The sequence below is a fragment of the Mchenga conophoros genome, linkage group LG11, assembly GCF_057382185.1.
Source record: "Mchenga conophoros isolate Kocher_MC1m ecotype Shallow Benthic linkage group LG11, M_conophoros_male_GT1.1, whole genome shotgun sequence".
Taxonomy (NCBI): Eukaryota; Metazoa; Chordata; class Actinopteri; order Cichliformes; family Cichlidae; genus Mchenga; species Mchenga conophoros.
Window position 1 is genome coordinate 13,558,074 of NC_140536.1, and position 19,778 is coordinate 13,577,851.

At 40.9% G+C, this 19,778-nt stretch overlaps 2 protein-coding genes across 2 annotated transcripts; both read left to right on the forward strand.

Annotated features, from left to right (window-relative positions):
- The first annotated feature begins 1,366 nt into the window (after nucleotides 1-1,366).
- Nucleotides 1,367-4,142, forward strand: LOC146563739 (TLD domain-containing protein 2-like). Its single transcript, XM_085290306.1, has 6 exons — nucleotides 1,367-1,509; nucleotides 1,763-1,915; nucleotides 2,237-2,389; nucleotides 2,501-2,596; nucleotides 2,724-2,797; nucleotides 2,885-4,142. The coding sequence occupies exons 1-6, from the start codon at nucleotides 1,375-1,377 to the stop codon at nucleotides 3,021-3,023; spliced, it is 750 nt and encodes a 249-aa protein (XP_085146432.1). The 5' UTR covers nucleotides 1,367-1,374; the 3' UTR covers nucleotides 3,024-4,142.
- Nucleotides 4,143-14,547: 10,405 nt separating this feature from the next.
- Nucleotides 14,548-17,031, forward strand: LOC146563740 (TLD domain-containing protein 2-like). The gene is made up of 6 exons (XM_085290307.1): nucleotides 14,548-14,687; nucleotides 14,941-15,093; nucleotides 15,393-15,545; nucleotides 15,657-15,752; nucleotides 15,880-15,953; nucleotides 16,041-17,031. The coding sequence occupies exons 1-6, from the start codon at nucleotides 14,553-14,555 to the stop codon at nucleotides 16,177-16,179; spliced, it is 750 nt and encodes a 249-aa protein (XP_085146433.1). The 5' UTR covers nucleotides 14,548-14,552; the 3' UTR covers nucleotides 16,180-17,031.
- Nucleotides 17,032-19,778: the final 2,747 nt, after the last annotated feature.

Consider the following 19,778-nt stretch of genomic DNA (forward strand, 5'->3'; position numbering starts at 1 on the left):
CTTGTCAATCGACTGGCCTGCTCCCCTGCTTCTTCTGTGTGTATGTGTGTGTGTGTCCAACATGCCAGTTTATGGGCAAACATCAGGCCAGAAGGATTTCCCGTCCCGTGAGTACGCCAAATTGATCATCACATTTTTTCTTCATTGGAACCTGGAAAGGAGTGTGTCACGGGAGCGGAGCTGTTGGGAATTATCAAGTGTTGGCGTTTCACCACCAGACGAGCACTGTGCAGGAGTTTGGAGCACCACAGAGGAAGCTACGTCGTTGGAAACGGTTAACTTTATTGTTCTCTATTTCACTGTAAATAAACTCACTGTTGCTAACTGGAAAGTCCTGCATTTGCATCCTGTTCTTGCACTGAACCTGACAATAATATTACATTAATCATGGAATAAAAGTACAAGATTTCTGACATAAAATCACATAGTAAAATCCAATTAATAAAAGTACTTTCCTGAAATTTTAAGCCTCATTAATTGCATTACAACAGTATAGGACAAAATTATTAGGTAATTTCACTGATTTTACACATGCAAATACATTTTTTAAATATGAAAATCTGTAAAAAAAAAAATAGCTTGTGGGGATAGGTTAATTGGATAATCCAAATTGCCACTAGGTGTGAATGCGAGTGTGAATGGTTGTCTGTCCCTATGTGTTAGCCCTGCGACAGACTGGCGACCTGTCCAGGGTGTACCCCGCCTTTCGCCCTATGACAGCTGGGATAGGCTCCAGCACCCCCCGCGACCCTGAAAAGGATAAGCGGAAGCGAATGGATGGATGGATGGATGTAAAAAAAAAAATACAATTTAAAGTTAAAAATCTTTACGTTATTATCCTATTAAAAGCACATGAATTTACCGTATTTTTCCATAATGGCAAATTTAAATTCTTTTTTTTTTCTTGCACCCGAGTTGCTGAAATCCTACCACTTTTTACATTTTTTTTTCTTTTTTGCTGATGTACATGATGACTCTTGGATTTAAAAATCCACTCTGGTGGTATACAGATGCAATACTATAAACAATTTTGTTACTGAATAATTTTTTCGGGAAATAATTAACAAAGGTCTTCCAAAGTTGATATTCTCAAGCTCTCTTACACTCAGGCATTTTTACACAGCAAGCCCTCCTTAGTGACTTACAGTAAGTGCAATCACAGAGCTTGGTGGTTATCCCTGAGGGTGTAGGGTCTATATATGGACATCCTCTTTCCCTCTACATCCCAGAACCAGACCTCACTTTCCTGTTTAGTGAGAAAAGAAACTATTCACTGTCAGAGCTGACCAATCAGCAGACATCTACTCAAATGTCTGACCAATAAGCCTGCAGACAGAAAGAGAAAGTAACCCAGTGTATATAAGAACTGCCTTCATGGCAGTTTGGTTAGCAGACATGTGGTACAGCAGAGAGCAGCGCTTGACAGGGAAATCAGGAGCTATGAAGCGGCTGGCAGAAAATATTAAGGTGCTTTACATCGCCAGTGACTGTATGGAGCCTTATGTTGAGGTAAGATTACTCTGCTGAATGTATTCGTGTTAGGAGGTTCTGTGGAGGTTCAAATGTGTTCTGTCACCATGCATTGCAGTTTTGTTGCCATTCAATAGTTCTGGTTTTGTGGTTTAAATGATTTGCAACCTTTGTACTTAAGGCCATTAAACGTATATATGTAATGCAGTAAAAACTTCCCAAATAACAAATAAAAGGAGAGCAGTGGATAGCAGTGTAACATGATGACACTTTTTCTGCTTGCCTCCTTCAGATCATCACAGTGAAAGAGTCCAAACGCTGCCAGAGTCTGTGCAGCTCAGACGCCTCCGAGGTAGAAGAGCCCGAGTACCTGCTGGAAGTTGATGATGATCTTCCTGTCCTCACTGACCAGAGTCATCTGCTAGATGACTATCACCTAGAAAAAGTAAATAACACTCATTTATATATATGTGTGTGGATCACAGCTATCAATGGTTTTTCTCCTGAAGAACTGAGAAAATTGTGATTAGGGCAATTCCTCTCAAATCGTCCAATTGTTCAGAAAATTTTCTGCTTCACCATCTCCAGTTTCACAACAGTCATTATTTATGACATAAGCGGCAGCATTGCCTGGAAGTTGTGCTCAGACCGTAAAGTTTTTTATGCAAATTGTAGACAGTCAAGCAGAAGAACAGTGTTGATTTTAGATGGAGTGATGCATTAGTCTGTCAGGACATGATCTGATGAGCAACTCTTTGTCAAACAGCTTGCTGTTCACATGCCAGCAAGGACCCGGGGTTATCAATGGCAGCTGGTCTACAGCACAGCCGTCCATGGGAGCAGCCTGAAGACTCTGTACAGGAACATGGCTGAGGTGGACAGCCCTGTGCTGCTGGTGGTCAAAGACATGCACAAAAAGGTTTGTATCCTGCTCTTTAGTCTCCAGCACTTTTCTGTACCAAGAAAATGAGACGGATTCCTCCATTACCAGCATCTCCTTTAACAAACTGGTGTCTTGGTGTATTTTCAGGTGTTTGGGGCTTTTTCTTCAGATCCATTCAGAGTCAGTAAATACTGCTACGGTACTGGAGAAACCTTCTTGTTCAGCTTCAATCCCGACTTCCAGGTAAGAGTTGAACTTTTATTAATGTTTTACCTCTAGTCTATTTACAGGATGATTTTTCATGAAATTATTTCACTTATTGTAGAAATCTGCACAGAGTTTAAGATGTTTTTATGTCTTTGTTATCTAGGTATACAAGTGGAGTGGGGTGAACTCGTACTTTGTGAGTGGAAACTGGGATTCATTGCAGCTCGGTGGAGGAGGGTAAGTTATACAGTTATTTATTTATTTTCCTATCAGTGAGTTTTCAAAGATCTGATATTAAAGTTCTATTGTTCTCTCTGTCTTTAGGAGTGGCTTTGCCCTGTGGCTGGATGCTGATCTGTACCGTGGTTCAAGCTTTTCCAGTCCAACTTTTCACAATGCACCTCTCTCCGCAAATGAGGACTTTATTGTACAAGACCTGGAGGTCTGGACTGTGCAGAATTGACTGTGAACATCTAAAAAGCCGAGCTAAAAACAAAGCAGGACCTGTTGTTCTGTGTGGAGCTCCCAGACTTCAAGACGTGTGGGCCGTTTAGCCACTACTGTACGTATCCTGATGGAGCGTCTGCTGTCGTCTCTGCACATGGTTCAGAGTTCCTCTTGTACAGTTTGAAGCCTGCTGACGGGGAAGCCACTGTAATGGGATTCAAGAAAGAGTCTGTTTTTATTTTATTTTTACATCAATGCGAGGCGTGTGTGCCGTTTAGTCACTCAGATGTGCAGATGGAGCATTTGCGGATTTTAAAAAACAGCATTGAATGATAAGTCTACAGCTACTGTAATGATATTCAGGGTTCAAGAAAACATTTATTTTTATTTTATTTTTGTATCAATGCATATTTATAAAATAATGTGTTTTTTTACAGTTTGCATCTTTGGTTAAGTGAGTGTGTATTAACAATAACTGGTTAATTATATTAACCAGTTAGTGTTAAAATCGGTATAACACTGTTAGGACAAACAATTTTAACTGGTTTTAATGTTTTCCAGTCAAATCTGTGGCTGCTAGTAAGGACCAAACTAGTAAAGTTGAACAACATTGCACTACAACAGCTGCTGGATAAGCTGGATGTGCTGCTTGAGGAAGAAGTCAACTGAAGTGTAAAATGAAAAATTCTTTTTTTTTGTAAATTAAGCACCAGCTTGTCTATTTGGAGAGAAAAGTACTTATGAAAACATCAAATACACGCACATGCCCAGTTGTTTATTTTTTGTCTTTTTAAATACACTGTTCAGGAAATGGTTAAAGTTTTTCTATGACTGTCAGGCAGTGCTGGCACTACCACTGTTTTTTGTGAAATCCCATTAAAGGTTTATGTTTCCTGTTGAAACTGAGTAGATGTCATTTTTTACTGCATGTTACATCAGCAAGGTATTTAATAAGAAGCACGTGTTACGAGAAACAAACTGAGAATGCTAAATATCAGATCTGGGTAATGTTTCTGTGTAATATTATATATATATTATGTGTAATATGAAAGAATAGAGAATTACTGACAAATACTCGCAATGTTAAAATATATATTTATCAAAACCTGCAGTCTCACCAGACATTAAACTGTTCAGTTATTCAAGAAAAGTCATCCATCCAATAGTTTTTGTCCATTGTGAAGCTTCACAGGTTTGAGATGATACTGCTCAATGACCTAAAAAATCCTGAGACAAGAAAAAGAAAAAACAACATTATTCTGTATATTTGTGGGAGATATCGTGTTATTTCCAGCAACATCAAAATAGTCTCAAGCAACCAAGGATAAAGGAAAGTTGTGGGTTGATTGTGGAAAGGAAAAAGGTGACACAGAGTGATACAGAGGGGGGCGGCTGTTTTTCACATCTGTGGGATAAAAACAAAAGAAAGGTTACATTACTGTTACTTTAACATAAACTCAAAAAAACAAAAACAAAAAAAAGTCCAATTATTCAAGTAATTCAGCCCATTTTCTGGCTATCATTTGCGGGGTTGTATTGTTGTTGTTGGTGTATCATATTCAGTGTTGGGACTAACGCGTTACAGTAACTACGTTATTATTGTGGTAACGAACACGGTAACTAGTTATTATGCCAAAACCGGGAACGCGTTACTCGTTACTGGGATTTAGATAGGCTCGTTATTCGTTACTTCGTGTGGTGGCTATCGCGGAGCTTCCACAGATTCAATAACATTAGCAAGTGGTGGAGGCCAGCAGGTGGATGAAGGAAAAGGGAGGCAAGAGGAGAGACCCGAAGCGGCCGCTGGTCCCAGTGTCAGGTGAACTGAACTTCAGGTAAGAAGTTATGACCTGCAGTCTATCTGAGTCAGATATGAACCAAGTTTAGGTGGAGTTTATTTTCATTATGCTGACTTTTTCGTACTGCGTGCTAGCTAGAATGACGGAGTTTCTATACAGCTGGGTGGGTGCTATGTTACTGATGTTGAACTTTATTTTGTTCATAAGGTTAATTATTAGAGTTGCCAACCGTCCCGAAAAAAACGGAATCGTCTCGTATTCAGAGAAAATATTACGCGTTTCGTATTGAGGTGAAAAGGAACAGTTTGTCCCGGACTTCAGCTACAATGACAAAGACACAAAGCTGGAGTTATTCTGTGTTTACGCTGCACAGCTGCCTCTTCTTCTCTCATCCTCTCCCCCTCCCTCTCCTGTTTCTACTTCAATCACAAAACTGATCAGTGATCAGCTGATTGGCTTTTCTCTCTTGTTTATTTATCGCCCACTTTGCGCCAGAAAGAGGAAACCAGAGGATGTCGCAGTAAACAACAGCAGCATGTTTAAGCTTGATCAGCTGTTGTTAGAATTTATTTAATATTAATTTCTAGTATCAGCTGATGTTTGCTGGAGCCACAGCTGTAAACCTGCTGGTCATGATATGGTTTGGTTATGTGATGAGAGGGAAACATGAAGATGAAACCAGGAGATGTCCTTACTGAATCATCAGAGCTGTGATGGAGAAACAGGTTTACCTTTTAGGTGACATGAATGAGTTGAAGGGAAGTTATGAACTGTTTCTGAGAGACAAATAACACCAGGATCCTTTTCTAAGCAGCTGACAGCTGGTAACTGTGCAGGGGCGGGTCTAGCAAAGTGTTGCCAGGGGGGCATGTAGGGCATTAACAGGGAAAGGGGGGCACAAAGAAATACTTTTCTTTCTTATTCTCATTTAAAATGTCTCACTTTTAAAAAAAAATAATTATCTGAGTCTTACAACAAACAATTGATAGATTGATACATATATACCATCAGAACAGTGTACATCACTGTCACAACAGTGTTTATTTTCATTCAAAGGTTTTATGATTTTTCCTATAATGGTGGGCTGGTCTCTAGTCAAAATGCCCGGGACGATTTTTTTGTCCCAGTCCAGCTCTGTATGCAGCTCATCTGCAGTCTGGTATTACCTACATCTTCCTATTCAGAAGGCAGAATTTCCGAGTTCTGAGCTCAATCGAAAGCACCACGACTGCAGTTTTTGTGTTGGATGTAAAAAGCAGGCTAGGATAGAATCAGGCGTGGGATTTCTCTCGTGGAAATGGGCACATTATTTTTTCCTTTCTATTGGTAGGTGGCACAGTGCACTTGTGGCAAGTAAGCAAGCTAGAAGACTGGCAATCTTGCTGGGTATCCAGTTACGGAAGCAACACATTAACAAGAGAATTCTGAGTAAAACCAAAGTTACTTTCCCTAGTAACTAGTTACTCTGAAAGTAACGAGTAACTTGAAGTAACTGAGTTACTTTTGATAGGAGTAACTATTAATGTAACTAAGTTACTAATTTAAAGTAACTTACCCAACACTGATCATATTTGATTCATGAGTTTTTGTGAGTTTTTGAGACCTCTACATCATGAGTGTCTCATGCTCTCTCTATCCTCTTTGTGCTATCTTACCTTCTCTCTTTGTTTTCCCTGTCCGTGTTCGCCACCTTGCCTCTCTACTATTACTGTGTGTGTGTGTGTCTTAGTGGGACTCGTGCCAGGTTCGTGGCTTCCTGATTCCTCTCAAAGCCACTACTCAAGGGAGTGTCTGAGATTCAGTCTTTGCAGGAATGTTAAATGAGTAACAGTTACTAGAACCCCAGCTCTGGTGCTTATTTTGTTGATTCATTTACTTGTGTGGAAAACTTACCTGTATTTTCTGTGTGTATATTCCAGTGAAGAGAGTTTTTCAATGACAATTGCGATTTAACAGGGTCTGGAGAAAGGGTATCTGGGAACAAACAATCTGATGGATATATATATATATATATATATATATATATATATATATATATACACACACACACACACACACATATATATATATATATATATATATATATATATGTGTGTATATATATATAGATATATATATATATATATATATATCGTAGTGGTTAGACTACACGCCTTTGGAACAGAGGATCGCAAGTTCGATTCCTGCCTGGGGCGTCTGTATCCAGTAAGGGTCCTAAGGCTAGACCCCCTATGCTAAGCAAGCCTACCGCAGACATGAGCGAGACAGATAAATATGAAGGCATGCCGGCTCGGACGTCGCCCGGATCAACAAGGTCCGCGTCAGGTGTTGAGGAACCAGGGCACCCTGACGAAAAGTGGGCTACTGGAACAAGAAGGCATCGGTGGGCAAGAGACGAAAACAGGGCATTGTTGGAATGCTACTACGCAAGTAACCCTGGCGGAAGGGGCTACATGAATAGGATGAGGGACCTATGGATTCTTCGATACCCAACATCCACAATGACGGCGAAACAACTAGTAGCTCAGTGTTCCAACATTCGAAAGAAGGGACTGCTCTCACAGCTAGAGATTGACGAGGTACAACACAAATGCTACGGCAAGGAGGAGTTAATGCAGCACTATGGGCAATACCTACAACCACGATTATCGACACTAACAAGCTCATCTACAATACGGCAACAGTGATCAGTGAGATGCTTGGCTACAAGTTGAACAGCGACAAGGGGCAGTACCCTCCATGGAGAAGGAGGCTAGAGGGCAAGATCAAAGTAGCACGGAGGGAAGTTAGCCAACTAACGGAGTTGCAGAAAGGTGCGACAAATAAGGTGCCTAAGAAATACAGCAAGCTGTCCATACCTGAGGCCTTGGAAACTGCCAAGCAAAGACTCACAGCCTTGGCCAGCCGCTTGAGGAGGTACACCAGAGAGATAGAAGGCAGGAGAATAAACCAGCTGTTCTCCACAGAACCAGCAAAGGTGTACTCTCAGTGGCAAGGGAACAATAAGAGAACAGCACCACCAAGGCTGGAGACGGAGCAATACTGGAAGAGCATATGGGAGAAGGATGCAACCCATAACGGCAATGCTCAGTGGCTAGAGGATCTGAGGGCAGACCACAGCGACCTCCCTGAACAGGGTCCAGTAACCATCACAGTGGCAGATATCCAAGAAAGGGTCTCCATGAAGAGTTGGACAGCACCAGGGCCCGACATGGTTCACGCCTACTGGCTGAAGAAGCTGACTGCACTCCACGAGCGTCTGGCAGCACAAATGAACCAGCTGCTAGTTAACGAGAGACACCCGGAATGGCTAACTGAAGGCCGGACGGTCCTGATCCCCAAGGACCCCAAGAAGGGACCGGTCCCCTCCAACTACCAACCAATAACCTGCCTCAGTACTACATGGAAGTTCCTGTCAGGCATCATATCGGCTAAGATGAACAGGCACATGGGTCAATACATGAGCGGGACACAGAAAGGAATTGGCAAGAATACCAGAGGCGCAAAACACCAGCTACTGGTAGACAGAACAATCAGCCGAGACTGCAAGACCAGACTGACCAACCTGTGCACTGCCTGGATTGATTACAAGAAGGCCTATGACTCAATGCCCCACAGCTGGATACTGGAATGCCTAGAATTGTACAAGATCAATGGGACCCTAAGAGCCTTCATCAGGAACTCAATGGGGATGTGGCGTACAACACTAGAGGCCAACTCCAAGCCCATAGCACAAGTCACCATCAAGTGCGGGATCTACCAAGGAGATGCTCTGTCCCCACTGCTGTTCTGCATAGGCCTGAACCCCCTCAGTGAGATCATTAACAAGACTGGCTACGGATACCGACTACGGAACGGAGCAGTTGTCAGCCACCTCCTGTACATGGATGACATCAAGCTGTATGCCAAGAGTGAACGAGACATCGATTCACTGATCCACACTACCAGGCTATACAGCAATGACATTGGAATGTCGTTCGGACTGGAGAAGTGTAGTCGGATGGTAACAAAGAGAGGGAAGGTAGTCAGAACTGAGGGGATTGAACTACCAGAAGGCAACATTGCAGACATAGAGGACAGTTACAAGTACCTGGGGATCCCGCAGGCAAATGGGAACCATGAAGAGGCCGCTAGAAAAGCTGCAACCACCAAGTACCTGCAGAGGGTCAGGCAAGTCCTGAGGAGTCAGCTGAATGGTAAGAACAAGATCCGGGCCATCAACACGTACGCCCTGCCCGTGATCAGGTACCCTGCTGGGGTAATAGGCTGGCCAAAGGAGGAGATAGAAGCCACTGACATAAAGACAAGAAAGCTCCTTACCATGCATGGAGGGTTTCACCCCAAATCCAGCACCCTGAGGCTGTACGCTAAGCGGAAGGAAGGGGGCCGGGGACTGGTGAGTGTCAGCACCACAGTCCAGGATGAGACAAGGAACATCCAAGAATACATTGGGAAGATGGCCCCAACTGACCGAGTGCTCAGTGAATACCTCAGGCAGCAGAAACCCAAGAAAGAGGAGGGAGACGAGGAACCATCATGGAAGGACAGGCCCCTGCACGGTATGTACCACCGGCAGATAGAGGAGGTGGCTGATATCCAGAAATCCTACCAGTGGCTGGACAAAGCTGGACTGAAAGACAGCACAGAAGCACTAATCATGGCAGCACAAGAACAAGCTCTGAGCACAAGATCCATAGAGGCTGGGGTCTATCACACCAGGCAAGACCCCAGGTGCAGGCTGTGTAAAGATGCCCCAGAGACAATCCAGCACATAACAGCAGGGTGCAAGATGCTAGCAGGCAAGGCATACATGGAACGCCATAACCAAGTGGCCGGCATAGTGTACAGGAACATCTGTGCCGAGTATAACCTGGAAGTCCCGAGGTCAAAATGGGAGATGCCCCCAAGGGTGGTGGAGAATGACCGAGCTAAGATCCTGTGGGACTTCCAGATACAGACGGACAAAATGGTGGTGGCTAACCAACCGGACATAGTGGTGGTAGACAAACAGAAGAAGACGGCCGTAGTGATCGATGTAGCGGTTCCGAATGACAGCAATATCAGGAAGAAGGAACACGAGAAGCTGGAGAAATACCAAGGGCTCAGAGAAGAGCTCGAGAGGATGTGGAGGGTGAAGGTAACGGTGGTCCCCGTGGTAATCGGAGCACTAGGTGCGGTGACTCCCAAGCTAGGCGAGTGGCTCCAGCAGATCCCGGGAACAACATCGGAGATCTCTGTCCAGAAGAGCGCAGTCCTGGGAACAGCTAAGATACTGCGCAGGACCCTCAAGCTCCCAGGCCTCTGGTAGAGGACCCGAGCTTGAAGGATAAACCGCCCGCAGGGGCGTGCTGGGTGTATATATATATATATGTGTGTGTGTATATATATATATGTGTGTATATATATATATACACACATATATATATATACACACACACACATATATATATATATATATATAATCAAGGATATACATATATATATGTCTATTTACACACACACACACACACACACACGTATATAAATGTCTCCCTCTGTCCCTCTGACGAAGCAATCCTTTTTCTTTTCCTGAAACTGCAGATTTCAATTTGACAAAAAGTAATTCTGAAATAAAACTGCAAACTTAATGTTTCTAATTTGAAGCAAGCAAAATCATAGCTGTTCATCCCAGCTGGCAAATAATTCAAAAACAAACAAACTGTATTAAACTAATAAAGGTTGAGATCATAAATGTCAAGATTCAACTTTCAGAATTAACTCAAAAAGAATCTGTATCAATACTAGAAATGAATCAAACAAAAGCATGATTTAATTTAACAATCAATTCAATGGTAGTTATCTCAGAATCAAACAAAGCAAACATGACAATGAATTTAGGAATTGACTCACTCAGTTAACTACATATTAAACAGATAAGAGTCAATCAAAGAAAACCATTAGAGTAAAACAGAATAGCAATTAACTGTTAATGGTTATCAATTAAATCAATTATAAGATCAGGCTAAGATCAAATGTAAAAGCGAAACAACTAACCCCAAGACCACTTACTTGTCATCAACCAGTAAAAGAAAATAATCTTAAGATCACCTACTCTATTAATAAGATCAACTGAAAGGATCAGAAACAAATACAGTTAAATCTATAGCTGTCAGTTGATTACTGACTGATAACAAAATCAATTGAAACCAATCAATATTCCAAGACAGGCAAAAACACAAAAAACAGTTAACTTTTTAGCTGTTTCCCGATATCAGAGATCAACTTAAGAGAGAATCAGAATACAAAACCAATTATGAGTTAACTTCTACTGGTATTAACTGATAACAACTGATGGCAAATCAATAGAAGAATCAGAACACAAAATGAACATAAATCAAATACCAGTTAGTTCTATAGCTGCCAACTGATAACAGAAAACAAAAATGTAAAGGAAACTCAGAATACAGTCAAATAGCAGTTACTCTGTATGTATTAAATGATAACAACTAATAACAAATCTTACCCATGCGCTCCAGAAAAAAACTACACTGAGAGCTCTCACAACTCACTCACCCACTCACGCACACACACACACACACACACACACACACACACACACACACACACAGGTTTGATCACGTGATTTAGCAATTTAAAATTGCTTTTAAAACCAATTTCCTTGTTAACCATAACCTAAACTTGTAATTCCAACTTTATGCATAAAGTATGTATCATATCATATAAACACTTTATCATTTTGACTGAGAGAACTTTGACCACTCACCGCTCACATTTAAATTTGGTATGTATGCAATTTTGCAGATTTCGATAGAAACAGGCTCTGCTTGCCGTTTCTTTGAAGGCCTTCTGTGACAGTGACCGGAATCAGGTGTCTCTTTAGTTCTGGCGTCTGACAGCAACTCCATCAGGAGCCTTCCCAGTTGTCCTTTTCTCCTTTCCAACTGAAAAAATCAGGTTGGGGTCACCAGTTTGTCGTGTACAAATTTTTTCAGAAGGAAGTACTGGAGAAATATCTGTCGTTTAAAAGATTTAATTTGCTTTGGCAGTTGAAATTACAAGTTTCAGTGCTGGACCTCTGTGTGAAATCAACCATCTGTCTTCACACAAAGCATGACCCTCATTGCAGTTTTTGTACTGCGACAATAGCAAATGATTATTATGGCTATCTTCTTCCAGAAGCAACGTGGCAGTCATGCTGTTTCCTTACAAATCCTCTCTGTTCACGTCCGCTTCTTGTCAGCCTTCTATCTGCTCCTTTTTCCTGGAATCAAAAAGACAGGCATAATAAAGGCTCTCCCTGCCCAGCCTTTATTATTTAATATTACTGATTCTAATATCTAGTTCAGGACATTCGTTTGGACTCCGTTGGCCCAGAGAATGGCCCAAGTGTGATATGTAAGCATGCTGCAAATTCCTCTACACTACTGTGTCAACCCCCAATATGTCAGCCAACTCATAACGCTAGACGAAGCTTTTGACCCTAAAGACACATTTATGAAAACACTGCCTTGTGTACACAAAAAAATGAAAACTGCTTTTTAAAATCATTTTCAACCCTAACAAAATACACAGTAATTTTCCCCTTTCCAAAACCTTTGAGTGCCCTTTGTAGTCGACAGCTGGATTTTGTTGTGGATTTTTTTGCGACATATATACCTGTATACACTGGACATATACTCACATATATACTATGTAATCATATATGCTCGTATACACCATATATGCCTACACTGGAGTGTATAATGGAATCACTGTGATAAGCATTTAACCTACATGATTGAATCACAAGAGCCATTTATTTAGGTCAAATATTATCTACAATTATATTGATGAAGCTCGTATCACTTGTTTTGTTTATTTTTTTATTCTTTCATAATCACATGTTGATTAATACTGTTTGAAATGTAGTAATTAGGATAAATAATGGGAATAGTGCTTGGATAGTTGTGTAACACAAGTGTCAGAAATGAAAAACGAACAACGTGACTCAACAACCTAGTACCTTTTAATGCTGTCAGAGGATGAGGTGGAGGATGGTCACACCTCTGAGCTTTCTCAGAGGAGGACAGCTTTTGAGGACCCTGAGCAGAGACAGTGTGACAGCGCCTAACATCCATAAGAAGAGGAACTGTCTAATATAGGAGACACAAGATTGTAGCCATTACAATATCATCTCGAAGGAGATAAAGAAAGCTTTTTAGTTGAATACACACATTTTGATTCGTTTTTTATCCAGTTGATTTATGCAATTTATGTAAATCTAGACGTCTCCTGTCTTTATCACTTTTCTTTCAGCTATAATGAAATTGCGTTGATAATTTTCTAGGATGAAACATAAAAACAGGACAAGCAGTCCATCGAAGTAACAAATGATCTCTTGATGGGGGGAGGAGAATAGAGCCCCTTCAAAAGTCAGAACTCTAAAACAGAATGCATGTTGCAGGCTGCCATGGATAGGAGATCTCCTTTTCCCCTCACAGGCTGGTGTCCAGTATGATAGCTGAGAAACCAAATCCCACAACTTCACAGCCCTACTTCTTGTCCATAATGGACTTCGGGCGTCATCATTTTGACTCTGATCAGGCTGCTCAAAACCTGGTGTGTCCTTCATCTGAACTCTCACCTTCTTTCTTTGATATCTGGCCCTCCTCCACCTCATCTCCTGGCAGCTCTAAGTATGAGTCCACTTCCACATTTCTGAGTAAAATTCCTTCTACCTGACTCAGCCAGCATATCATTCTGTGATAAGACAAGACCTAATGTTCACCTCAAGAGACAGAAGAATGACAATTTTGAAAAACAAAACAAAACAATAATGCAACATGTTTCTTTGAAATACAATACTTAGATTATCTTAAAATAACAGAAAAGACACTGAAGGAGAAACACAAGGGAGGCATAAAATACAAAATGTAAACAAAATTATAAGCAGGAACAAAGAGCTTGAGGCTAATTATAAAAAGGAAAATAGACAAAGAAAATAGAAACACTAAAGAAACTAAGACTATATATATACTGAAACCAAAACTTGAACAGAGAAAAACACTGAATCAAAGACTCATAACAATTAGGCAGTTATTGACTGTAAAGGATTTTCATCCAAGTATTTATAAAAAAAATAATTAGATTCAGTGTGACGTTCATTTGTACAATTACTTTTGAGTCTGTCTAAGTGACTTTTGAACCTTTGGCAATGCAAAGTTGACCACCTCTACATTATCTTTGTGCAGTGGTAACCAGAGACCTGAAGCTACAGCAAGAAGAAGAAGTGCAAACCACATCATATCATTAAAAAGAAAATCAGAGCAAAATACTGGTTGTGGAACACCACGTTGCAACAATCAACAAGCTCCTCAACAAGCCTTTCAACCCCACCTTTAAAAGCTAGGAAGTAAGATTTGCACCAACCTGCTCCACTAAATGTGGAAATAATTAACAAAGGTCTTCCAAAGTTGATATTCTCAAGCTCTCTTACACTCAGGCATTTTTACACAGCAAGCCCTCCTTAGTGACTTACAGTAAGTGCAATCACAGAGCTTGGTGGTTATCCCTGAGGGTGTAGGGTCTATATATGGACATCCTCTTTCCCTCTACATCCCAGAACCAGACCTCACTTTCCTGTTTAGTGAGAAAAGAAACTATTCACTGTCAGAGCTGACCAATCAGCAGACATCTACTCAAATGTCTGACCAATAAGCCTGCAGACAGAAAGAGAAAGTAACCCAGTGTATATAAGAACTGCCTTCATGGCAGTTTGGTTAGCAGACATGTGGTACAGCAGAGAGCAGCGCTTGACAGGGAAATCAGGAGCTATGAAGCAGCTGGCAGAAAATATTAAGGTGCTTTACATCGCCAGTGACTGTATGGAGCCTTATGTTGAGGTAAGATTACTCTGCTGAATGTATTCGTGTTAGGAGGTTCTGTGGAGGTTCAAATGTGTTCTGTCACCATGCATTGCAGTTTTGTTGCCATTCAATAGTTCTGGTTTTGTGGTTTAAATGATTTGCAACCTTTGTACTTAAGGCCATTAAACTTATATATGTAATGCAGTAAAAACTTCCCAAATAACAAATAAAAGGAGAGCAGTGGATAGCAGTGTAACATGATGACACTTTTTCTGCTTGCCTCCTTCAGATCATCACAGTGAAAGAGTCCAAACGCTGCCAGAGTCTGTGCAGCTCAGACGCCTCCGAGGTAGAAGAGCCCGAGTACCTGCTGGAAGTTGATGATGATCTTCCTGTCCTCACTGACCAGAGTCATCTGCTAGATGACTATCACCTAGAAAAAGTAAATAACACTCATTTATATATATGTGTGTGGATCACAGCTATCAATGGTTTTTCTCCTGAAGAACTGAGAAAATTGTGATTAGGGCAATTCCTCTCAAATCGTCCAATTGTTCAGAAAATTTTCTGCTTCACCATCTCCAGTTTCACAACAGTCATTATTTATGACATAAGCGGCAGCATTGCCTGGAAGTTGTGCAAATTGTAGACAGTCAAGCAGAAGAACAGTGTTGATTTTAGATGGAGTGACGCATTAGTCTTGTCAGGACAGGATCTGATGAGCAACTCTTTGTCAAACAGCTTGCTGTTCACATGCCAGCAAGGACCCGGGGTTATCAATGGCAGCTGGTCTACAGCACAGCCGTCCATGGGAGCAGCCTGAAGACTCTGTACAGGAACATGGCTGAGGTGGACAGCCCTGTGCTGCTGGTGGTCAAAGACATGCACAAAAAGGTTTGTATCCTGCTCTTTAGTCTCCAGCACTTTTCTGTACCAAGAAAATGAGACGGATTCCTCCATTACCAGCATCTCCTTTAACAAACTGGTGTCTTGGTGTATTTTCAGGTGTTTGGGGCTTTTTCTTCAGATCCATTCAGAGTCAGTAAATACTGCTACGGTACTGGAGAAACCTTCTTGTTCAGCTTCAATCCCGACTTCCAGGTAAGAGTTGAACTTTTATTAATGTTTTACCTCTAGTCTATTTACAGGATGATTTTTCATGAAATTATTTCACTTATTGTAGAAATCTGCACAGAGTTTAAGATGTTTTTATGTGTTTGTTATCTAGGTATACAAGTGGAGTGGGGTGAACTCGTACTTTGTGAGTGGAAACTGGGATTCATTGCAGCTCGGTGGAGGAGGGTAAGTTATACAGTTATTTATTTATTTTCCTATCAGTGAGTTTTCAAAGATCTGATATTAAAGTTCTATTGTTCTCTCTGTCTTTAGGAGTGGCTTTGCCCTGTGGCTGGATGCTGATCTGTACCGTGGTTCAAGCTTTTCCAGTCCAACTTTTCACAATGCACCTCTCTCCACAAATGAGGACTTTATTGTACAAGACCTGGAGGTCTGGACTGTGCAGAATTGACTGTGAACATCTAAAAAGCCGAGCTAAAAACAAAGCAGGACCTGTTGTTCTGTGTGGAGCTCCCAGACTTCAAGACGTGTGGGCCGTTTAGCCACTACTGTACGTATCCTGATGGAGCGTCTGCTGTCGTCTCTGCACATGGTTCAGAGTTCCTCTTGTACAGTTTGAAGCCTGCTGACGGGGCAGCTACTGTAATGGGATTCAAGAAAGAGTATGTTTTTATTTTATTTTTACATCAAAGTATTTTTATAAAATGACAATTTTAAAATGATTTTTTAAAGTTTATATCCGTGTTTAAATTCAGTGTGTCTTCATATTCTATTAACTATTTAATTGTGAAATACTGTAACACTGGTATGAACAAAAACCGCTGATCTGAGCTGGTTTGAACATTTTCCATGTAAGTGAGGATCAAAATAGGAGCGCTGGAAATAATTTAAGGGCAACATTTCACTACAAAAGCTGATTGTTTGCTAGACATGCTGCTGGAGGAAGAAGGGACCTTAACTGTAAAATATAAGTTCTGCTTTGTGTAAGTGAAATGCCAGCCTGTCTGTTTGGAGAGAAAAACACTTTGAATAAAATGTCACATACATTGCCTAGTTGTTGGTTATTTGTTTATTTAAATACACTTTCAGGAAATAGTAAAAGTTTATATATGACTGCCAGGCAGTGTAGGTGCTGCTACTTTTTTCTTGTGAAAAAGTTTCCTGTTGATACTGTCGCTGTAGTCAGCAGTTGTTACGAATAACATCAAAATATCATGTTACTGATAGTCTGATATTGCCTCTGTTCCTTTGTTAATTGTTCTTTCTTTTGAAGAACTACATTAAAGTTTTTTCTTCCTTCTTACAGTTGCTTTCATGTTTCGCTGTAGCAACTTTCACCATATCACTGAGATAAAATGTGTAAACAAGTAAAAAAGTATTGAACATATCACCAATTTTCTCATTTAATATATTTGTAAAGGTGCTATTCACACAAAACCCATCCAATCCACACGTTATGTGTAATAATGGGGAAAAGTATTGAACACACTTTCAAAAATCTATTCAAAAGCCTTTGTGCAAAAGCCTTGTTGGTGACTACAGCTTAAAAATGAATCCTATATAAAGAGAAACTAGTCACATACATTGCCGAGGTGTGATTTTGTCCCATTCTTCCACACAAACAGTCTTGATGGTTCAGTGGACCCCTTCTGTGAACTCTGACCTTTAGTTCTTTCAGTAGAATTTCATTTGGATTTAGGTCAGCTGATTGGCTGGATTATTTTACCAGCTTTATTTTATTCCTCTGAAACCTCCTTGGCTCTGTGTTCGGGATCATCAGTCTTGACGAAACGTCCACCCTTCTTTCATCATCATCATCATCCTGGCAGCAGATACATTTTTTCATTCATCCTTCCGTTAAGTTATATGAAGCATGCCAGTGTTGTGTGCTGATACGTATGTTCACGTAGTTGCCAACATCTGGTTAGAATTTCATGTCAATAAAATTCTAAGAAACATATTTACTTAGAAAACTGTTGACATGTTCAATATTTATTTTACCTGCTGTAAATACCGAAAGAACGCACTTCAGATATTTAAACAGAGAATCCATCCAGGAAGGAAAATGGTTCAATGGCCTACACTCTACATTTTTGAAAAAAAAAAAAACAAACTGTAAAAAACTGTGGACTTTACGGAGCCCCGCAGGGGACATGGGAGAAAAAAAAATTAAGACGGACTTTTGCGAGATCTCGCAAAAGTCCGTCTTAATTTTTAGTCGCAAAACAAACTCGGGATCTCGCAAAACTTTTGCGAGATCTCGCAAAAGTTGAATTCCAACAATGGCGGCAGCTACTTAGTTGTAATATTACTCTTTCTGGGTCACAAAATACACTTTTAAGATATTTTGAGGCGTGAATGTAGTTGTGTAAACGTCAGATACCTGCTCAGTTAACAAGACATCACATATTTGCAAAAGTGCTCCGACGTTTTTGGAGATCTGACACCCACTATCTCGAAGCTAACGGGAGGTTGAGACCTACTACAGCCGGGAGGAACACCACTTTCCCGGCACATCGTGCCTCGACCTCCCGGTCGGCTTCGAGCTGGCAGCCTCTGAAGAATGCGGCTAAAACTTAGCCCTGGGGGGCTCCGTAGGACTTTGAAAACTGACTAAAATAAAAGTATAAGGGAAATATCCTTAATTTTATAATCTGTTAATTTAGTAAAATGCATTTCCAACTTGCCTGATGAGGCACTGCTAGGCTTGATTATTGTGAGTCAGGATCTCTACAAGCCTGTGAGTCAACTGTTTTAAAGAAGCATGTGTTTTTTTGTAATACCTGTACTTGTTTGACCAAATTTTTCCTCTGACATAAAACTTCCATATCGTAATATTTGAAAAAAGAAAACAAGAATAAACTAAAACTGGTACTGAAACTAATAAAAACTAAAAAAAAAAACTTAAAAAAACCTAAACATTTTTAAGCAATAAAAAGTACAGTTCAAACTAGAATATCTATCCCTGGAAATTAACTGAAAATAAAATGAACTAAAAAAAATGTCAGTACGAAATTAAGAAAAAGTACTCCGAAAATACAAAATCATAATAACTAATAATTGTCAGTCTGTCGCAGGGCTAACACATTGAGATAGACAACAATTCACACTTACAGCCAGTTTAAATTCACTAAACAGAGAACACACACAGAGAGGCCCGAGCCTGGCTTTGAGCCCAGAACCTGTGCTGATCACCACGCTACAATCATCAGCCGCTTCTGTTCCAAAGAAACTAAACAAAAGCATTGTGATGAGAAGCCATGATTAAAAGGTACATACAGTAATGACTAATGATTTTAATTTGTTATTGTGTTGCACAGAATACATCAAGCCCAGCCCAAACAGGCTTTCAAGACCCCCCGCAACCAGAAATCACAGCCAGAGTAGCACCTGTGCCAAGATGTTAACTGAAGTCAGCTATGAGGTGGGGCCTCCATGGAGCAGAACGAGTTGTCTAGCAAGTGGATTGAGATCTGGGGGATTTGGGGGGCCAAGTCAAATGGTAAAAGGTCTGTATTTGTATAGCGCTTTACTTGGTCCTAAGGACCCCAAAGCGCTTTACACAATCATCCACCCATTCACACACTGGTGATGGCAAGCTACATTGTAGCCACAGCCACCCTGGGGCACACTGACAGAGGCGAGGCTGCCGGATACTGGCGCCACCGGGCCCTCTGACCACCACCAGTTGTGCTCTTCAAACCATTCTTGAACCATTTCTGCTTTGTGGCAGATTGTGGGAAGGCCCTGCTGAAAGAGGCCACAGCAATCAGGGAATGTTATTTCCAGGAAAGGGTCTGCAACAATGATTAAATAGGTGGTACGTGTCAAAGTAACATTCACATGGACTAAGTTTTCCCAGCAGTACATTGCTCAACACTGTGAAAGAAAAGAGAAACACCAGGTCATCTTCTTCCATTGCCAGTATGGATGTAATATATCCCACCCACTAACAGGTGCTGTGATGAGGAGATGATCAACATTATGCATCTGTTATGATATTAAGCCTGATCGGTGTATAATAATATCATGGCAAGCTACAGCTCACTA